Below are 23368 nucleotides of genomic sequence, written 5' to 3' on the forward strand. Positions count from 1 at the left end.
TAAACTTGTATATTTATATCTGTGTGTTACACATTAAAAACAATGGTATGGAAGGTGTTGTCAGGGAAGAAATTCATAACTACAACACTAGAAGGAAGGCAGATTATGATATACCAAGACACAGACTAACAAAAAGTAGTAACTCACACAAAGTGAATACCTTAAAAATATTCAACAAACTACCGCAATCTGCTCGGGACATGCCCACAAAAATTCTTAAACAAAATTTGTACAATTGGTTATCTGACAATCCATTTTATTCTATGCAAGAATATTATGATCTGAGTAGCACAGAGATAAACCTGTAATTGCATAATTAACTTAATTAACTACTATATATACTGTTACAAAATATTTCATATTTAATACCTTTGTATTTCAACTGTGTTAGGTAACTACTTTATTTGCCAGTGTTATGATGTGTTACTTAACTACTGTGTTTGCTACTACAATGTAACTCATTTTTGGTACCTTTGTATGTATCTGAAACAAGAATATGTATTAAGCATTGTAGACACCTGCTTAAGGTTTATGTTATTTGTAAGTTACTCATATGCTAATTATATCTATGCCTTATATATAGTGTCTGGAATATTAATATTATTTTATGTACTGACGAAGCCTATTTCATCTTGCATGATCAATGGCTAATAAAGAATCTTGAATCTTGAATCTTGAATCTTACCACTACTACTTATAGGCCTATTTGTCTTACACTTATTTCATGGTTACGTTGATGCATTGTTGTTGTTCTAACCCGCATAGGTTCCTCGTCTGAAAATAGGCTGCAGACTAACTGTCACGGGACGAAAAATCAGGCCTTTATATATTGTCACATTAATAGACACTGAAACTACACATTGTTCGATGTTTAAGTTGCAGAAATTACAATTAAAACATGATGATGGTGATGTGGTCTTCAGTCCTGAGACTGGTTTGATGCAGCTCTCCATGCTACTCTATCCTGTGCAAGCTTCTTCGTCTCCCAGTGCCTACTGCAGCCTACATCCTTATGAATCTGCTTAGTGTATTCACCTCTTGGTCTCCCTCTATGATTTTTACACTTCCACACTGCCCTCCAGTACTAAATTGGTGATCCCTTGATGCCTCAGAACATGTCCTACCAACCGATCCCTTCTTCTAGTCAAGTTGAGCCACAAACTCCTGTTCTCCCCAATTCTATTCAATACCTCCTTGTTATTTATGTGATCCACCCATCTAATCTTCTGCATTCTTCTGTAGCACCGCATTTTGAAAGCTTCTCTTCTCTTCTTGTCTAAAATATTTATCGTCCATGTTTCACTTCCATACATGGCTACACTCCATACAAATACTTTCAGAAATGACTTCCTGACACTTAAATCTATACTCGATGTTAACAAATTTCTCTTCTTCAGAAACGCTTTCCTTCCCATTGCCAGTCTACATTTTATATCCTCTCTACTTCAATCATCATCAGTTATTTTCCTCCACAAATAGCAAAATTCCTTTACTACTTTAAGTGTCTCATTTCCTAATCTAATTCCCTCAGCATCACCCGACTTAATTCGACTATATTCCATTATCATCGTTTTGATTTTGTTGATGTTCATCTTATACCCTCCTTTCATGAGACTGTCCATTCCATTCAACTAACTCCCTTCCCAACCACTGCTTTCCTTTCATGTCCATCGACTCTTATAACTGCCATCTGGTAACTGTACAAATTGTAAATAGCCTTTCGCTCCTTGTATTTTAGCCCTGCCATCTTCAGAATTTGAAAGAGTGTATTCCAGTCAACATTGTCAAAAGCTTTCTCTAAGTCTACAAATGCTAGAAACGTAGGTTTGCCTTTTCTTAATCTAGCTTCTAAAATAAGTCGTAGGGTCAGTATTGCCTCACGTGTTCCCATATTTCTATGGAATCCAAACTGATCTTCCCTGAGGTCAGCTTCTGCTAGGTTTTTCATTTGTCTGTAAAGAATTCGTGTTAGTATTTTGCAGCTGTGACTTATTAAACTGATCATTTGGTAATTTCCACATCTGTCAAGGCCTGCTTTCTTTGGGATTGAAATTATTATATTCTTCTTAAAGTCTGAGGCTATTTTGCTTGTCTCATACACTTTGCTCGCCAGATGGTAGATTATTGTCATGAGTGGCTCTCCCAAGGCTGTCAGTAGTTCTAATGGAATGTTGTCTACTCCCGGGGCCATGGTTCGACTTAGGTCTTTCAATGCTCTGTCAAACTCTTCACGCAGTATCATATCTCCCATTTCACTTTCATCTACATCTTCTTCCATTTCCATAATATTGTCCTCAAGAACATTGCCCCTATATAGACCCTCTATGTACTCCTTCCACCTTTCTGCTTTCCCTTCTTTGCTTAGAACTGGGTTTCCATCAAAGCTCTTGATATTCATGCAAGTAGTTCTCCTTTCTCCAAAGGTCTCTTTAATTTTCCTGTAGGCAGTATCTATCTTACCCCTAGTGAGATAAGCCTCTACATCCTTACATTTGTCCTCTAGGCATCCCTGCTTAGCCATTTTGCACTTCCTGTCAATCTCATTTTTGAGACGTTTGTATTTCTCTTTGCCTGCTTCATTTACTGCATTTTTGTATTTTCTCCTTTCATCAATTAAATTCAATATTTCTTCTGTTACCCAAGGGTTTCTACTAGCCCTCGTCTTTAAAACATAACTTATCCAATTAACTTAGCCTATAGAAAAGTTCCTTCTTTTTAACAGTTTCTTCTACTACAAGGGTTAGGCTGAATTTTTTGTTTAAATGATGAAATTAACAGATATCATTACAAAAACAATACTTCTGACCAAACTTGTAAGTACTCTAGAATTATTAAGGGCTTGCATTGCTAATATGTTTTCGAATAGATCCAAATAAAAACTTTAAAAATCCTAGTGATTCTTTTTCCGAATGTTTATAATTATTACAGAATTTATATTTGTTTATAATTCAACAACAGAATCTAAGACACGGAGCAATTACTGATTTCACTGTATAATGAAAGATATTAACTAGGAATAGTCAAAATAAATTAGGAAATTGATGACATACACAAAACTAAGCACAAAATTAGATCTGGTGGTATATTCCTTAAGACTGAGGGCCAACCTTTCTCTTTTATGGAAGTGCAGATTATTCTCATGTCTGTTAATGGTAATTATGCAAAAATGAAAATAAAATGAATTTTATGGAGGCAGATATCAAAACAAGAAAGGAAGTAAAGAGATTGCAGCTTGCTTCATCACAATATCTTTCTAATGATATGTGCCAATATTTACAAAAATACTGATCATTATGTGCTGTAGTAAAATTTTCATTTATCCATTACTTTTAATTAGCAATGTTTCCAGTAAGACTAACAAACCTGATCACCACAACCCTGATTGATAATCTGTTCCTAGATCCCACAAATTACAATGAAGTGATGACGTAGGCAGTAACAAATGGTCTGTCTGATAATGATGGTCAAAGGACAACTCTAAAACTTGCCAGCAGAAAAATAACACATGGCCATTGTAACCAAGTTAAACATGCTAGAACAATAAATGCTGAATCTATTTGCTTGTTCAGAAATGGTTTATGCCCTGAACAATGGGAGGAAGTATACCAGGCTAACACAGTGAATGAGAAGTTCAATTCATTCCCGAACTTATCCCTTAAACATTTTGAAACCTCTTTCCGCCAAAGACAAATACAAATCAAACCAACCTTTGGTAAAAGGAAAGAGTGGCTAACTACTGGCATAAAAATATCATGCAACAAAAAGAGAGATCTATATGTACAACAGAGGACTAGTACAGACCCAGCAGTAAAGTTACGTTACAAGAAATACTGCAAAATTCTAACAAGTGTAATCAAGAAGGCCAAACAGTTGCACTATGTATAAAAAATTAGCAACTCAAACAATAAAATAAAAACCATATGGCACATCACGAAAAGTGAGACAAATAGTGCGATCTCAGATTTCAACAATTTTTTTCTCTCTATAGCTGAAAAAACAGTGAACCATAATAAACTGTCTCACACAGAAGCTATTGAACTACTTAACCACATGCAAATAACATCTAAAGTAGCACTTCATTTCAGAAGTACAGCCCCTAAAGAAATTGAAAAAACCATAAAATTACTCAAAAACTCAGATTCCTGTGGATGCGATGGCATGCCAAGTATGATTTTAAAATCATGTGCAGACTTTATCAGTTATATATTGTGCTATTTGTGTAACCAATCTATGGAAACTGGTGTGTTCCCAGATAGATTAAAACATGCAGTAGTGATGCCAATCCACAAAAGTGGAGTAAGGGATGAAATATCCAACTATCGGCCCATCTCCCTGCTGCCAGTATTCTCAAAGGTATTTGAGAGAATAGTGTATGATAGGATTTATAGTCACACTACACAAAATGGCTTACTGGCTCCTACACAGTTTGGATTCCGTAAGGGCTCCTCCACAAACAGAGCTATATTTAACCTAACAGACAAAATTTTAAGTGAACTAAATTACAAAAGTTATCCAATGGGGATATTTTGTGACCTTGCCAAGGCATTTGATTGCATAGATCACAACACACACTTAAAAAGCTTCCACATTAAGGCATTAAAGACAAATCTTTGACTTGTTTAGAATCATACTTACAGAACAGGAAGCAAAGGGTTGTCTAAAGGGGGATAGGTACAGCATTAAAATCAGACTGGGGAAATATAAAGTATGGAGTCCCGCAGGGCTCAATTCTTGGGCCATTAATTTTCCTGATCTACATTAATGATCTATCAATCACAATTAATAACAAAACAAAAATAGTAATGTATGGTGATGATACATGTATCCTCATAAAAGGACCCAACTCCACAATGCAGGATACAGCCATGACAGTCTCTACTCAAGTACGCAAATGGTTCACTGCGAATAGCCTAACCTTAAATCTTTCAAAAACCAATATGATACAGTTTCGGACAAAAAAAAAAAAAAAAAAAAATAAAATAAAATAAAATAAAATAAAGCTCCTGAAATACATGTTAACAATCACAAAATTAATGAAACCACACACACAAAATACCTAGGTGTCCAGATAGACAGTCACCTGAGATGGAAAGAACAAATTGATCAGCTGGTCAAGAAACTTAGCTCATCGTGCTTTGCACTAAGAGCTCTCCATCAGTTAGTAGACAAAGAAATAATGTTGTTGTCATATTTTTCATATTTCCATTCTGTTCTCTCCCATGGCATAATCTTCTGGGGAAATGCTGCAGGTGTTGAAAAGGTGTTGAAAAAGTCTTCAAAATACAAAAACGAGCAGTGAGGCTAATATGTGGGGCCCCTAATGGGACATCTTGCAGAGGTCTCTTCAAATCTCTCAGGATACTTACCATCACAGGTCAGTATATGTACTCACTGATGTTATTTGTAGCCAACAACAGGGAATTGTCTCAGGAAAATTGTGACATCCACAACCATGACACAAGACATGTGAAAAATTTTCACCAAGGCTCTGCAACTCTCACTAAAGTATGTAGGGGAGTTACTGAGTCAGGTATAAAGGTCTTCAATAAGCTCCCCATCAGTATAAAAAAAGAAATAAATAATGTACAGGTTTTCAAAAGGAAACTAAAATTATTCCTCATCGAACAAACTTTCTATAAAATGAATGAATTCTTAGAGTTATAAGGTATAAGAGAGGGGAAAACTGCCTAAGAAAAGCACTCCCTTAAAGATAAAGTGTGATGCTGTTACTTGTAGTTTAACTGAAATTGTGGTGATAAAATGTAAATTTATCTGTTTCAATACGAGAAAATGTTAACTCCCATGTATCCAACTCTCTTGAGCATTCACTTAAACATCTTCTTAAAGAATGCAGTTAAAATTTGTATTCAATTCAAACCATGACCATAAGAAAATTTACTTGCTTGTATATGTCAGTAGCATAAAAATATGCACTGTTACTTATTCTACTATTTTAAACAGTCACTTAAACTGTTTTTGACATAATGCAGACTTTAATACTGCATGCAAGTAATTGTTCTTGTTAAATGAACAAATGTATGTGCAATTTGATGTATAAATGTTCATGTACTACTGTAATTGCATCAATTGACTTGTCCTATATTACTTGTACACTGCCAGTATAATATGTAATCAACAGGACCAAATAAATAAATAAAATAAAATAAAAAAATAAACCACTAAATATAATCCAAAGACAAAGGTAATAACTCCAATAAATGAAAGGACAATGTACCTATGTCCCGTAACACCCAAAGAAGTACAAATGGCTATCAGCAAACTAAAGAGTAAATGCCTATGGATTTGACGGTATCCCTGACAAAGTTATTAAATATATTACCAAAAATGTTGTCTCTCAACTTATGGACATAATCCATGACTCCTTTGAAACTGGTGTGTTCCCAAGTAAACTTAAGCAGTGAACAGTAATACCAGTTTGTAAATGTGGTGACAAGTTTGACATTAAAAATTTCAGACCACTATCATTATTACCTGTATTTTCAAAAATAATTGAAAGAATAATGAATGACAGATTGCTAGACTTCCCAAACAAAAATAAAATTCGTGTAAATGCACAGTATGGTTTCAGAAAAGGCAGATCTACAAGCATTTGATCTTATAAATCATAATCTATTGCTTTTAAAACTGTATAATTATGGTGTCCTTGATATTTCCTATGAGTGGTTCAAGTCATATTTAACTGATAGGAAACAAAGAGTACAAATTTCTCAGGTTGGAAATGTGTACCTTTCTGAATATAAAAGAGTTAATTATGGGATGCCCCAGTGCTCAGTATTGGGACCATTGTTATTATTGATTTTTATTAATGACCTACCACAACAGTTTTCAACAGCAGATACTATATTATTTGCTGGTGATACCAGCTTCATTATAAAAGGGAACAATGATAATGACATGCAGCAAAAAATCAACAAAATAGCAGAAGTGGCAGAAAAATGGTTTAAAGATAACTGTCTAGTTGTCGATGACAAGGAAACTGTATGGATGAACTTCAATGACATAGGGAACAAAAATAGGATGAATGTAAAATTCACATTATCGAATAGCAAAATTCAGCAAAATAATCTCATAAAATTTTTGGGAATATCAGTTAATGAGGATCTAAGATGGGAAAACCTGTAGAAATGCTTAACAAAAAATTAAGCAAGTAGTTACTTATTAAGAGTGCTTAAAGATTGCTGCAATACCGAAACAGTGTTAAGTGCTTATTATGCATACATGTATAGTCTTCTGCAGTATAGTGTAGTGTTCTGGGAAAATACCTCTTTTGCAAAGCAGTCTTTTAAGCTCCAAAAGAAAGCTATAAAATTAATAAGTGTGTTGCCTACAGAGCACCATGTAGAGCTATCTTTAAGGAATTGAAAATCATGACCTTACCATCTATATTTATATTTGAAAGCATCTTCTTCATTAAAAACCATCAAGTTTCAGCTTTGAATAGTGAGATCCACAATTATCATGATGCTGGTCCTGGCGGAGGTTCAAGTCCTCCCTCGGGCATGGGTGTGTGTGTTTGTCCTTAGGATAATTTACGTTAAGTAGTGTGTAAGCTTAGGGACTGATGACCTTAGCAGTTATGTCCCATAAGATTTCACACACAATTAAATTGAATTATCAAACAAGGAACAGGGGTGACTATCATATGGATGTGCACAGAAAATCAGTTTGTCAGGACAGTGCTGTTTACAAACAAAAAAATTCTGTACAGCGCATTGCCAGGTAACATAAAAAAAATACCAAACATTAATACATTCAAAAAAGAGCTAAAAAGCTACTAATAAACAATAGCTTCTACAGCATTAATGAATACCTGGAATTTTGCTAAAATCTGTAGGTCTGCTTCATAACTCATTAAACAGAAATCCATAATTATCAACCATTCCCAGATAAAACCAAACTTCTTTCATCCATGTATGTATCTAATTATGCACCTAGCTTTTGTGCCATGTGTTACTATGCCTAGTAAACTGAAGTACTGGTATTTAATAGTTTTAGTAAAATCAACCAAGGGGTTTCTGTAGCTTTTATTCTGTCTGTATGTACATATATAATTTTATAATCAAATTAAGCAGAATAATGTTTTTGTTACAAAGATGTGTTGATACCAATGATAAGATTTTGTACATGGTGTAAATATGTAATATTTTATACTGTTCTGTACCTTGACAAGTCCAATATCATGAATGTGATAATACAGATGCTAAATAAAATAAATAAATATATTTAAGGTATGGTAGTTCTCTACCCCCATGAACCATGGATCTTGCCGTTGGTGGGGAGGCTTGCATGCCTCAGCAATACAGATAGCCGTACCGTAGGTGCAACCACAATGGAGGGGTATCTGTTGAGAGGCCAGACAAACGTGTGGTTCCTGAAGAGGGGCAGCAGCCTTTTCAGTAGTTGCAGGGGCAACAGTCTGGATAATTGAATGATCTGCCCGTGCAACACTAACCAAAACAGCCTTGCTGTGCTGGTACTGCGAACGGCTAAAAGCAAGGGGAAACTACAGCCGTAATTTTTCCCGTGGGCATGCAGCTTTACTGTATGGTTCAATGATGATGGCGTCCTCTTGGGTAAAATATTCCAGAGGTAAAATAGTCCCCCATTCGGATCTCCGGGTGGGGACTACTCAAGAGGACGTCGTTATCAGGAGAAAGAAAACTGGCGTTCTACAGATCGGAGCGGGGAATGTCAGATCCCTTAATCGGGCAGGTAGGTTAGAAAATTTAAAAAGGGAAATGGATAGGTTGAAGTTCGATATAGTGGGAATTAGTGAAGTTTGGTGGCAGGAGGAACAAGACTTTTGGTCAGGAGAATACAGGGTTATAAATACAAAATCAAATAGGGGTAATGCAGGAGTAGGTTTTAATAATGAATAAAAAAATGGGAGTGCGGGTAAGCTACTACAAACAGCATAGTGAACGCATTATTGTGGCCAAGATAGACATGAAGCCCATGCCTACTACAGTAGTACAAGTTTATATGCCAACTAGCTCTGCAGATGATGAAGAAATTGAAGAAATGTATGATGAGATAAAAGAAATTATTCAGGTACTCAAGGGAGATGAAAATTTAATAGTCATGGGTGACTGGAATTCGAGAGTAGGAAAAGGAAGAGAAGGAAATGTAGTAGGTGAATATGGATTGGGGCTAAGAAATGCAAGAGAAAGCCGCCTGGTGGAATTTTGCACAGAGCATAACTTAATAATAGCTAAAACTTGGTTCAAGAATCATGAAAGAAGGTTGTATACATGGAAAAACCCTGGAGATACTAGAAGGTTTGAGATAGATTATATAAAGGTGAGACAGAGATTTAGGAACCAAATTTTAAATTGTAAGACATTTCCAGGGGCAGATGTGGACTCTGACCACAATCTATTGGTTATGAACTGAAGATTAAAACTGAAGAAACTGCAAAAAGGTGGGAATTTAAGGAGATGGGACCTGGATAAACTGAAAGAACCAGAGGTTTTACAGAGTTTCAGGGAGAGTATAAGGGAACAATTGACAGGAATGGGGGAAAGAAATACAGTAGAAGAAGAATGGGTAGCTTTGAGGAATGAAATAGTGAAGGCAGCAGAGGATCAAGTAGGTAAAAAGACGAGGGCTAGTAGAAATCCTTGGCTAACAGAAGAAATATTGAATTTAATTGATGAAAGGAGAAAATATAAAAACGCAGTAAATGAAGCAGGCAAAAAGGAATAAAAACATCTCAAAAATGAGATCGACAGGAAGTACAAAATGGCTAAGCAGGGATGGCTAGAGGACAAATGTAAGGATGTAGAGGCTTATCTCACTAGGGGTAAGATAGATATTGCCTACAGGAAAATTAAAGAGACCTTTGGAGAAAAGAGAGCCACTTGTATGAATATCAAGAGCTCAGATGGAAACCCAGTTCTAAGCAAAGAAGGGAAAGCAGAAAGGTGGAAGGAGTATATAGAGGGTCTATACAAGTGCGATGTACTTGAGGACAATATTATGGAAATGGAAGAGGATGTAGATGAAGATGAAATAGGAGATACGATACTGCGTGAAGAGTTTGACAGAGCACTGAAAGACCTGAGTCGAAACAAATCCCCGGGAGTAGACAACATTCCATTGGAACTACTGACGGCCTTGGGAGAGCCAGTCCTGACAAAACTCTACCATCTGGTGAGCAAGATGTATGAGACAGGTGAAATACCCTCAGACTTCAAGAAGAATATAATAATTCCAATCCCAAAGAAAGCAGGTGTTGACAGATGTGAAAATTACCGAACTATCAGTTTAATAAGTCACAGCTGCAAAATACTAACGTGAATTCTTTACAGACAAATGGAAAAACTGGTAGAAGCCGACCTCAGGGAAGATCAGTTTGGATTCCGCAGAAATATTGCAACACGAGAGGCAATACTGACCCTGCGACTTATCTTAGAAGAAAGATTAAGGAAAGGCAAACCTACATTTCTAGCATTTGTAGACTTAGAGAAAGCTTTTGACAATGTTGACTGGAATACTCTCTTTCAAATTCTAAAGGTGGCATGGGTAAAATACAGGGAGCGAAAGGCTATTTACAATTTGTACAGAAAGCAGATGGCAGTTATAAGAGTCGAGGGGTATGCAAGGGAAGCAGTGGTTGGGAAGGGAGTGGGACAGGGTTGTAGCCTGTCACTGATGTTATTCAATCTGTATATTGAGCAAGCAGTAAAGGAAACAAAAGAAAAATTCATATTAGGTATTAAAGTCCATGGAGAAGAATTAAAAACTTTCAGGTTCGGTGATGGCATTGTAATTCTCTCAGAGACAGCAAAGGACTTGGAAGAGCAGTTGAACGGAATGGACAGTGTCTTCAAAGGTGGATATAAGATGAACATCAACAAAAGCAAAACGAGGATAATTGAATGTAGTCGAATTAAGTCGGGTGATGCTGAGGGAATTAGATTAGGAAATGAGACACTTAAAGTAGTAAAGGAGTTTTGCTATTTGGGGAGCAAAATAAATGATGGTCGAAGTAGAGGAGATATAAAATGTAGACTGGCAATGGCAAGGAAAGCGTTTCTGAAGAAGAGAAATTTGTTAATATCGAGTATAGATTTAAGTGTCAGGAAATCGTTTCTGAAAGTATTTGTATGGAGTGTAACCATATATGGAAGTGAAACATGGACGATTAATAGTTTGGGCAAGAAGAGAATAGAAGCTTTCGAAATGTGGTGCTACAGAAGAATGCTGAAGATTAAATGGGTAGATCACATAACTAATGAGGAGGTATTGAATAGAATTGGGGGAGGTGTTTGTGGCACAACTTGACAAGAAGAAGGGACCAGTTGGTAGGACATGTTCTGAGGCACCAAGGGATTACAAATTTAGCATTGGAGGGCAGTGTGGAGGGTAAAAATCGTAGAGGGAGACCAAGAGATGAATACAATAAGCAGATTCAGAAGGATGTAGGTTGCAGTAAGTACTGGGAGATGAAGAAGCTTGCACAGGATAGAGTAGCATGGAGAGCTGCATCAAACCAGTCTCAGGACTAAAGACAACAACAACAACATTAACATGGTAGTTCTGCAGATAAGCCACTGATATTCCAGTGCATCAGTAGGGAAGTTTTTAATGTAATTTCATGTGCATCCCCTCTTTGGTACCCGTACCTTTTATTTTCAGTTTTTACCTTCTCTTTTTACCCCAATCAGAATGTATCAGTTTCCCTTGTTTTATGTCTCTGAACATCTTTCTTAATTTAATAGAGTCTAAGCTGTTGAGGCATAATCCATCTTATCATGTAAAAACTCATTAAACTTTACATGCATTAAATAACAAAATTGCAGTGGTTGGTACTTTCTGTGATTCATCTAAGACATTTAAGTGTTAAATCACAATACTCTCATAAATAAATTGATGTTTTATGGAACTGGTGGTATAGCCAACCAATGAATAGTGTTCTATTTAACCAAAAGAATGTAGACAATTGTACTTAATACTGAATTAATGTAAGAAGAAGAGATTTTCCTCCTGGAGGGGCTACAAAATGGTTCAATCTTAAGTCCACTACTGTTTCTCATACATGTAAATGGCCTTATATTTAATATAAAACAAGCAAAATTAGTTCTTTTTGCATATGACACTAGCACTGTAATCAGTCCAGACATATGTGCGACAAAAGAATAAACGGCATATAATTTTCTTAATAATATTATTGAGTGGTTCTCTACAGGTGGTCTCCCTTTCCATTTAAAAAGAAAACACAGTCTCTTTAGTTCTGCATATCAGGAGGTACTACAACAATGACAAATGTAACACACAGTGAAGAAATAATAGCTAGGGTGGAAGCTTCAAAATCTTCATGTGTCCATATCGATAAGAACTTAAACTGGAAAACACACATCCTTTAACTCCTAAAACACCTTAGGTCAACTGCATTCACACTTTCAATCTTTGCAGATCTTGGGCAGAGGCAAATAAGTAATTTAACATACTTTGTTTACAGGGCCGGTTTAAGGTCCAAGTGACACAAGCTGGCACCTGGGGTGGCAAGTTGCGAGTAGTGACAGAGGTGTCACAAATCTAAGGTTTCTATACATGACATATATTAATTATTAGTGGCTGCTTGGGGTGTCATACTGAGAGGTACATCTGAAGTGCAAGATTTATTTGTATAAATGCATACTGGAGTTAACTGTGAAAGCTGACAAAGGTGAACGTGTAAGAGGGGAAAGGGGGGGGGGGGGGGGATAGAAAGTGGGCTGATGGGATATGTTGAATGATAAGTTGCTTGTGCGGAAAATGTTATCAAACTGGCTCTGTTCATATATTTTCACTGAATAATGTCCTATGGAATAACACTGTGGGTTAACTTTTCTGCAGGAAAAAGTGTTTTCATTGCTAAAAAGTGTATTGTGAGAATAATATATACTGTTCAAACATGATCATCTTGTAGACCTGTTTCCAGAGTTAGGCATTTTGACTGTTGCTTTACAGTACATTTATTCCCTCACAGAAGTCGTTGTAAATAACCTGCTAAAAGGAGCAATGATGTACATACTTACTATACATGAAGTAAAAATGATGTTCATTTTTACATATTTATGTTGTCTTTAATACAAAAAGAGGCTCACAGTGATGCCACCAAAATTTTTATCACTTACTCTTTAATATGAAGTGTCTGACAGACAGCAAAGCTAAGTCTGATTTCACCCCATTGTGATTAATCATACAAATGATCCATGGAATATAAAACTAACTGGCTTACTAACTAGTTCACAGCAGTCAATATAACTCTTAATCTTACAACAGTTTGTGAAACCTGTGTTTGTGAAACCTGTGTTTAGATAAGTCACAGGAATGCAGCCAGGTGACAGCTTGCTGAACACACCTACAGTGAAGACCAGAACTGATTGAATTTTCCTTTTGATATAGTTCTCTATAATTAGGCCCACTGATTTTCTGTGTATGTAATGTGTTAGCTGCTAGAAGTTTCCAGGGTCTTTTCTGGGGGAGGGATTGGGGGGGGGGGGGGGATGGGAGCATCATGATGATTTTGGAATGAATTACATAACAGTTTTGAGATTTCATGACAGATATTCTTTGTTCACTTGCTACCAGTTAGTATTCGTTACGCATTTGGACTTTCTTCAAACTGATACTAAACTGATTCATTTGTTTTATTCTGCTGGGCAGTATGAGAGTCCCATTTTCAAAGATTTTTTTCTTTCTTTCTTTCTGTTTTTTTCCTAGGAAGTTGCAGCTGCCCTTTCCTGCCACTTGCTGGGTACGTCCTTGATTAGCTTAATCACTAAACTCAGTTACAAGGCACATCCAGGTCATCCATAGCTGAATTTTCTGATGAAGAGTTGCAGTCTGCATGTGAATCATGCAATGGATTTCTACATTTTTGTAATATATCATACTGATCTTAAGTCCACATCTTTTGATGACTCACTAGACTCTCAGAATGATTGTTATACATTTCTTTGGCTTGTTTTCTTCATATTGCTATATATTTATGAATTAAGTTTCAAAGACACTTCTGCATTTTGCAGGTTTTAATGCTACTTCATGATGCTGGAGCCGATCTTTCAAAAAGGGATGTTCTTGGGAGGACTGCACTCCATAGAACACTGGGAAACAAGGAAAATTTTGAGTACTTGTGGGAAAAATGTAAAGATTTCACACACTCTGTTGATAAGAAAGGGCAGACGCCAATACACAGAGCTATTTCAGATTTCCATCTTCATTGGGAAATGCAATATGTAGTGAGGCTCCTATTGGAAGCTGGTGCAGATGCCAAATCATGTGATACAGAAGGAAAGACACCTTTATGTATTGCTGTAGAGAAAGGCTCACGTGATGTAAGTATTTTTTTATTTTTCTCATTGTATGTGAACTATTTTACAGGCATCACTTTGTGAAACAAATGTCTGGTGGATGGTCAAGTAAATGGAATGAAATGGGTAGAGAGAAAAGAGGTGGGAAGCAACAGGACAAGTTGTGAACAGGTAGTTAGTGAGTCAGGGAAATCAGTGGTTGTACAGGCTATACATGTGGCACATAGGTACTGGAGCCTGTGGGGTGCAGCTAATGGAGAGGACGACATGGAGGCATAGATTTGGAGGGAGTCATAGGACAGAGGAAGAGGAAACTATTGGGTATAGGGTGTGGGGCAGCAGGTTAGAGAAGACACAAGCCAGGAAAATTATAGGAGTGTAGAATATGTTGCAAGGGTAACAATCATCAAATGTAATTCAGGAATGCTGTTGCTGGAGGGAAGGATCCAGAGGGCATGGGTTGTGAAGCAGCCATCAAATTGTGTTAGGGATAAAAACATAGATTCTGTAACTGTCCCTAAATTTGTGAATAAGCTGTTGTAAATTTGGCTTGTAGAACCACAGCTCCTCCAGTACCAAAAATGCAGCTGAGGCATTGATCTTGTTTCTATAAAATGTTAGTGCCACAGTATTCAGAAATTCATCATTAGGTTAGTTTTTGTGGTCCTGGTAGGAGTAAAGTCTGACAATGGAGAAATTTACTGCAGTTCAAAACCTTAATTTAGAATGTTATAGTACCCTCACACACACACACACACACACACACACACACACACACACACACACACGCGTGCAAAATAAAAACAAAGATGATGTGACTTACCAAACGCTGGCAGGTTGATAGACACACAAACAAACACAAACATACACACAAAATTCAAGTTTTCGCAACCAATGGCTGCTTCATCAGGAAAGAGGGAAGGAGAGGGAAAGACAAAAGGATGTGGGTTTTAAGGGAGAGGGTAAGGAGTCATTTCAATCCTGGGAGCGGAAAGACTTACCTTAGGGGGAAAAAGGACAGGTATACACTCGCACACACACCCATATCCAACCGCACATACACAGTCACAAGCAGACATGTGTAAAGGCATAAATATCTATATATTGCCTTTACAATGTCTGCTTGTGTCTGTATATGTGCGGATGGATATGTGTGTGTGTGCGTGCAAGTGTATATCTGTCCTTTTCTCCCCCTAAGGTAAGTCTTTCCGCTCCCGGGACTGGAATGACTCCTTACCCTCTCCCTTAAAACCCACATCCTTTCGTCTCTCCCTCTTCTTCCCTCTTTCCTAATGAAGCAACCTTAGGTTGCAAAAGCTCGAATTTTGTGTGTGTGTTTGTGTGTCTATCAACATATCAATGCTTTTGTTTGGTAAGTTACATCATCTTTATATATATATATATATATATATATACACTCCAGGAAATTGAAATAAGAACACCGTGAATTCATTGTCCCAGGAAGGGGAAACTTTATTGACACATTCCTGGGGTCAGATACATCACACGATCACACTGACAGAACCACAGGCACATAGACACAGGCAACAGAGCATGCACAATGTCGGCACTAGTACAGTGTATATCCACCTTTCGCAGCAATGCAGGCTGCTATTCTCCCATGGAGATGATCGTAGAGATGCTGGATGTAGTCCTGTGGAACGGCTTGCCATGCCATTTCCACCTGGCGCCTCAGTTGGACCAGCGTTTGTGCTGGATGTGCAGACCGCGTGAGACGACGCTTCATCCAGTCCCAAACATGCTCAATGGGGGACAGATCCGGAGATCTTGCTGGCCAGGGTAGTTGACTTAGACCTTCTAGAGCACGTTGGGTGGCACGGGATACATGCGGACGTGCATTGTCCTGGTGGAACAGCAAGATCCCTTGCCGGTCTAGGAATGGTAGAACGATGGGTTCGATGACGGTTTGGATGTACCGTGCACTATTCAGTGTCCCCTCGACGATCACCAGTGGTGCACGGCCAGTGTAGGAGATCGCTCCCCACACCATGATGGCGGGTGTTGGCCCTGTGTGCCTCGGTCGTATGCAGTCCTGATTGTGGCGCTCACCTGCACGGCGCCAAACACGCATACAACCATCATTGGCACCAAGGCAGAAGCGACTCTCATCGCTGAAGACGACACGTTTCCATTCGTCCCTCCGTTCACGCCTGTCGCGACACCACTGGAGGCGGGCTGCACGATGTTGGGGCGTGAGCGGAAGACGGCCACACGGTGTGCGGGACCGTAGCCCAGCTTCATGAAGACGGTTGCGAATGGTCCTCGCCGATACCCCAGGAGCAACAGTGTCCCTAATTTGCTGGGAAGTGGCGGTGCGGTCCCCTACGGCACTGCGTAGGATCCTACGGTCTTGGCGCGCATCCGTGCGTCACAGCGGTCCGGTCCCAGGTCGACGGGCATGTGCACCTTCCGCCGACCACTGGCGACAACATCGATGTACTGTGGAGACCTCACGCCCCACGTGTTGAGCAATTCGGCGGTACGTCCACCCGGCCTCCCGCATGCCCACTATACGCCCTCGCTTAAAGTCCGTCAACTGCACATACGCTTCACGTCCACGCTGTCGCGGCATGCTACCAGTGTTAAAGACTGCGATGGAGCTCCGTATGCCACGGCAAACTGGCTGACACTGACGGCGGCGGTGCACAAATGCTGCGCAGCTAGCGCCATTTGACGGCCAACACCGCGGTTCCTGGTGTGTCTGCTGTGCCGTGCGTGTGATCATTGCTTGTACAGCCCTCTCGCAGTGTCCGGAGCAAGTATGGTGGGTCTGACACACCGGTGTCAATGTGTTTGTGTTCTTTTTTCCATTTCCAGGATATATATATATATATATATATATAAAAAGAAAGATGATGAGACTTACCAAACAAAAGCGCTGGCAGGTCGATAGACACACAAACAAACACAAACATACACACAAAATTCTAGTTTTCGCAACCAACTGTTGCCTCGTCAGGAAAGAGGGAAGGAGAAGGAAAGACAAAAGGATATGGGTTTTAAGGGAGAGGGTAAGGAGTCATTCCAATCCCGGGAGTGGAAAGACTTACCTTAGGGGGAAAAAAGGACAGGTATACACTCGCACACACACACATATCCATCCACACATACACAGACACAAGCAGACATTTGTAAAGGCAAAGAGTTTGGGCATATATATTCCACGTGGGAAACGTGGCAAACGAATCTGCTCCAGTCCAGAATCCTTGAACCATTACACCAACAACCTGAAAACAGCTTTTGCATCCCGTAACTACCCTCCCGACCTGAAGCAAATAACCAGAGCCACTTTAAAAAAAAATTATATATATATATGGTTATAATAGAAGGAAACATTCCACATAGGAAAAATATACCTAAAAACAAAGATGATGTGACTTACCAAATGAAAGTGCTGGCAGGTCGACAGACACACAAACATACACACAAAATTCAAGCTTTCGCAACAAACTGTTGCCTCATCAGGAAAGAGGGAAGGAGAGGTATATATATACAAAAAGGTACGGCCAAACTTTCAGGAAACAATCCTCACACACAAAGAAAGAAAATATGTTATGTGGACATGTGTCCGGAAATGCTTACTTTCCATGTTAGAGCTCATTTTGTTACTTCTTTTCAAATCACATTAATCATGGAATGGAAACACACAGCAACAGAATGTACCAGCGTGACTTCAAACACTTTGTTACAGGAAATGTTCAAAATGTTCTCTGTTAGCAAGGATACATGCATCCACCCTCCATTTCAGGGAATCCCTGATGCGCTGATGCAGCCCTGAAGAATGGCGTATTGTATCACAGCCATCCACAATACAAGCATGAAGAGTCTCTACATTTGGTACCGGGGTTGTGTAGACAAGAGCTTTCAAATGCCCCCATAAATGAAAGTCAAGAGGGTTGAGGTCAGGAGAGCGTGGAGGCCATGGAATTGGTCCACCTCTACCAATCCATCGGTCACTGAATCTGTTGTTGAGAAGCGTACTAACACTTCGACTGAAATGTTCAGGAGCTCCATCGTGCATGAACCACATGTTGTGTCGTACTTGTAAAGGCACATGTTCTAGCAGCACAGGTAGAGTATCCCGCATGAAATCATGATAACATCCTCCATTGAGCGTAGGTGGAAGAACATGGGACTCAATCAAGACATCACCAACAATGCCTGCCCATACGTTCACAGAAAATCTGTGATGATGATGTGATTGCACAATTGCGTGCGGATTCTCGTCAGTCCACACATGCTGATTGTGAAAATTTACAATTTGATCACGTTGGAATGAAGCCTCATCCGTAAAGAGAACATTTGCACTGAAATGAGGATTGACACATTGTTGGATGAACCATTCGCAGAAATGTACCCGTGGAGGCCAATCAGCTGCTGATAGTGCCTGCACATGCTGTACATGGTACGGAAACAACTGGTTCTCCCGTAGCACTCTCCATACAGTGACGTGGTCAACATTACCTTGTACAGCAGCAACTTCTCTGACACTGACATTAGGGTTATCATCAACTGCACTAAGAATTGCCTCGTCCATTGCAGGTGTCCTCATCATTCTAGGTCTTCCCCAGTCACGATTCATAGGCTGGAATGTTCCGTGCTCCCTAAGACGCCGATCAATTGCTTCGAACGTCTTCCTGTCGGGACACCTTCGTTCTGGAAATCTGTCTCGATACAAACGTACTGCACCATGGCTATTGCCCCGTGCTAATCCATTCATCAAATGGGCATTTGTAAACATTGCACTTGTTACAGAAAAATGTATCTTTTTGGTGGAAACCATATTGCAAACATGCTTTTCAAATCTTTAAATCCAAACTACTCTTGCCCCCTTGTTTAGCTATGTTGTCTCTGGGCCAACACACAGTATTGTCAACTGACACTTCACAGTATGGCCTCAGCACAGTTCCAGTGCACCAATATGCCAACAGCTCTGAACAACTGTCTACTTACACCTCTAAATCAGTGACCCTGGCCCAGCAGCAGGTGGAAAAAGAGACTCTTTCCATAGTCTATGCTCTCCAGAAATTTTTATATATATATATATATATATATATATATAGAAGGAAACATTCCACGAAGGAAATATATATATATATATATATATATATATTATTTTTTTTTTTTTTTTTTTTTTTTTTTTACGACTCCAGGTTTCATCTTATTACACACCATAAACCCTTGGTTTCTTTGTCAACACTCACACTTCCTCCCCTGACAAGGCAGCAAACTACCTACAACACTGGGCACTGTTCTTGTCTCTCTACAATTAAGAAATCCATTTCCAACCTATATCCAAACATACCAATATTGACACCTTGTCCCACCTTCCTGTGGGTCCTGATCCTGACTCTGATCATGAAGAATTGCTTTGCTTCCATCTTGATACTGAAATGCAGGCTGTGGTCAAGGGTTTCCCAATTTCGAGCTCACGCATAGCAGCTGCCATTGCTGCTGATCCCATTGTCCACCAGATGGTTCAATTTGTTCAACAAGGCTGCCCAGGTAAACCACTGAGTCAGGCTTTGGACCCCCTGAACAATTATTTTTCCTTATGGTATCACCTCTCTGTTATTGACAGTGTTTTTCTGTTGTCAATGGAAGATGTCTCTTTGAGACTAGTCATTCCCAGTGCGTTACAATGAAACGTTCTATGTCTTCTCCACCAGGGCGATTGGGGAGTTCCGTGCACTAAACTGTTAGCAAGGAGATATGTTTTTTGCTCAGAAATTGATGGCGAAATTGTCCATTTTGTTGTGGCTTGTGAATGACGTGCCTGACAACAGGCAGTCCCAGGGTATATCTGTCCCCCTGGCTAGCTCCATGCCAGCCATGGGAATACATTCATGTTGGCTTTGCAGATCCCTTCTCGAATTCCTGTTGGCTCTTCATTTTGGATCTATTTTCCAGTGCATGTCGATATTGGCTGAGGTCACAATTCTTATGCTTTCAAGGGTTTTTCCTATTGAGGGGTTGCCTTGTACCTTAGTTTCTGATAATGGGCCTCAGTCCATTTACCACACCTTTCATACATCATGCCATGGCTCTGCCATTCCACCCTCAATCGAATGGTGACACAGAACAACTAGGCATACGTTCAAGTTCTGAATGAAAAAGTTTGTTATGGATTCTTCACCAGATGACATCCTTTTCAGTTTTCTGAGCACCTAATGCTTCATGCGTACAGGGGACAGGAGCCAAGCTGAGATGCTTCATGCAGACTGCTTCACCTTCTGCAGCCTGCACTGCACCTGTTGTATATGGATTCACCCATCCACTTTGCACCGGGATTACTGGTGTGAGCACGAGGGTCTGGTTGCAGGCCCAGGTGGATACTGGCCACTGTTGTCTGCTGCCAGGGATGTTGTCTTTCATCATCTCTGCAGCCAATGAGCTGATGGTGTGCCGCTTGTTCAGTCACACACCTGCTCACTGCTGGAAACTACAGGTTTGTGGGTGCAGCCCCCCATCACCAGAGCCTGCCTCGCCAATCTCAGTCGCAAATGATGTTTCCAGTGTATTCAGATTTTGGTCACTGTGTGACCATCTTCCGTGATAAAAACATGTAAATAACCAGTTGCAATAAGGTAACAAGCATGCATTATAAAATGTACAGTTGCATAAGCTTTAAATATATGTCAGTCATAAAATACATACCAGAAAATGTTAGTTAAAACATTAAAACTATTTGTATATGATTATAGTCCTGACCAGATTATTCAGGTCAGAGACAGAGTTCACACTGAGGTGGCTGTTCACAGTTACCACATAGCTGGCTTCAGTGTACACCATACCAACCTACAGTGCTCTCATGACATGGATCATACATTGACAACATGTATTAACTTTATTTTACAATTCATATGGTTTATCATTTTATTTAGTATTTTGTACTTTTCACACACTTATGAACATAAAACAAACAATGTGGTTGCAATCAAAACCAGTGACTAATGTTTTAAAGTTATGCATAATGGTAACTGTGTGACCTACCAGTGGCGCCAGTTACCGCTGCACATTTTACAACTGAACGTAGTTTAAAAATACAAAAGTCTTAGTTTAAAAATACAAAAGTCTTGTACAAATGCATAACTTAATAAAATATTTTTTAAACCCAAGCTATATACTAAGTACAGTTAACATATTTGGAACAGGAAAGAGTGGTGCTGTAAGTCATTGTACCGTCATCAGTATGTTGAAAGGCCAGGAATCTTTCTGCTTTAACATGTCCTCTCTTATGAATTTATTATTATTATTACTATTATTATTACAGGATTAATCAATACAAAGATTAATTAATAACAACATTTGATTGTATTCCTGTTATCCTCCACCAAGCCTCTTTATGCAGCGCATCTTCGTTGTCGATGCTGCGATGTTCCATTATCCCATTTATATGGTCTGTCCAAGAAAGTCATGGTCTTCTGCACTTACATCTGCTGGATGGTTTCCAGTCACATACCCTCTTTGGCCACCGATGATCTGGCTTTCTCATCATATGTCCATACCATTTTAATGATTTTCTTTCAGTTCTATCTATCACTATCTCATTTGCCTTCATTCTAGCTCTTACTTCCTCATTAGTTTTTCTTTTTATTCTTGATATTCTGGCACTCCTACACAAGTAACCCATTTCCACAGCTATTAGTCTTCTTTTGAGATCCACATTTAAGATCCAGAGTTCTGATCCATAACATAGCACTGACTCAACCATTATCTTAGCTACTCTTTTTGTATTGCTGTTGGAAATATTCTTATCTCACCAAAAATAATTCATACACCCTAATACTTTTCTGCTGTGCTGTATTCTATATTTTACGTCTTTATGGCCCAGTCCATTTTTATAAATATGTGCCCTGAGATATTTAAATTTCTCTACCTGTCTCATAACTACTTTTTTGTTGATGTGTACTTCAAATTTAGCATCGCTATTCATCAGCAGATACTCTGTTTTTGTTAGACTCATTTGTAGTCATTTGTTGTATTCCCGATTTAAACATCATATCATGACATTACAAATAGTCAAAATCTAAATGGAGCAGCCCATTACAAACAGTATTGTAAGGTGCTTAAAAAAGTTATTAGGAAGGCAAAAAGTATGTGGTATGCAGATAGAATAGCTAAGTCTCAGGATAAAATTAAAACCATGGTCAGTCGTAAAGGAAGTGGCTGGTCTGCAGAGACAGGTCGAGGATATAGAATCAGTGCATAGTGAGAATGTCCGTGTTACTGATAAGTATTTAATAATCACTTTCTGAATATAGCAGGTGAACTAAATAGAAACCTAGTCCCAACAGGGAATCATATAGCGCTCTTAGAAAAAAGTTTTCCGAGACTGTTACTGAAATGCTCCTCCATGATACTGACAAGAGGGAGATTGAGTTAATAATTAAATCACTAAAGACCAAGAACTCTCATGGATATGACGGGGTATCTAGCAGAATACTGAAGTATTGTTCTATGTATGTTAGCCCAGTTCTCAGCCATATCTGTAACTTTTCCTTTAGCAGTGGTCGGTTTCCTGACCGATTAAAGTACTCGGTAGTGAAGCTTATAAAAAGGGAGACAGGGATAATATTGACAATTATAGACCTATTTCTATGTCATTGGTGTTTGCTAAAGTTATCGAGAGGGTTGTATATACAAGGCTACTGGAGCATTTAAATTCACATAATTTGCTGTCAAATGTACAGTTTGGTTTTAGAAGTGGTTTAACAACTGAAAATGCTATATTCTCTTTTCTCTGTGTGGTTTTGGATGGATTAAATAAAAGGTTGTGAACACTAGGTGTTTTCTTTGATTTAACGAAGGCTTTTGACTGTGTTGACCACAAAATATTACTGCAGAAGTTGTACCATTATGGAGTAAGAGGCATAGCTTACAATTGGTTCACCTCTTACTGTAAGAACAGAAAGCAGAAAGTAATTCTCTGCAATATTGAGAGTGGTAGTGTTGTTCAGTCCCAATGGGGCATTGTTAAGTGGGGCATTCCCCAAGGGTTGGTGCTGGGGCCACTGCTGTTTCTT

General features: G+C 38.8%; 1 protein-coding gene across 1 annotated transcript in view; it reads left to right on the forward strand.

The window, feature by feature from the left end:
* The window catches only part of LOC126175117 (serine/threonine-protein phosphatase 6 regulatory ankyrin repeat subunit C-like), a 357458-nt gene that overhangs the window by 159402 nt on the left and 174688 nt on the right, over window positions 1–23368 (forward strand). The window contains exon 6 of the mRNA XM_049921671.1: window positions 14037–14345. Coding sequence (XP_049777628.1) covers window positions 14037–14345 — 309 coding nt within the window. The remainder of the gene's footprint in view (window positions 1–14036; window positions 14346–23368) is intronic.

Source organism: Schistocerca cancellata, chromosome 3, assembly GCF_023864275.1.
Source record: "Schistocerca cancellata isolate TAMUIC-IGC-003103 chromosome 3, iqSchCanc2.1, whole genome shotgun sequence".
Lineage (NCBI taxonomy): Eukaryota > Metazoa > Arthropoda > Insecta > Orthoptera > Acrididae > Schistocerca > Schistocerca cancellata.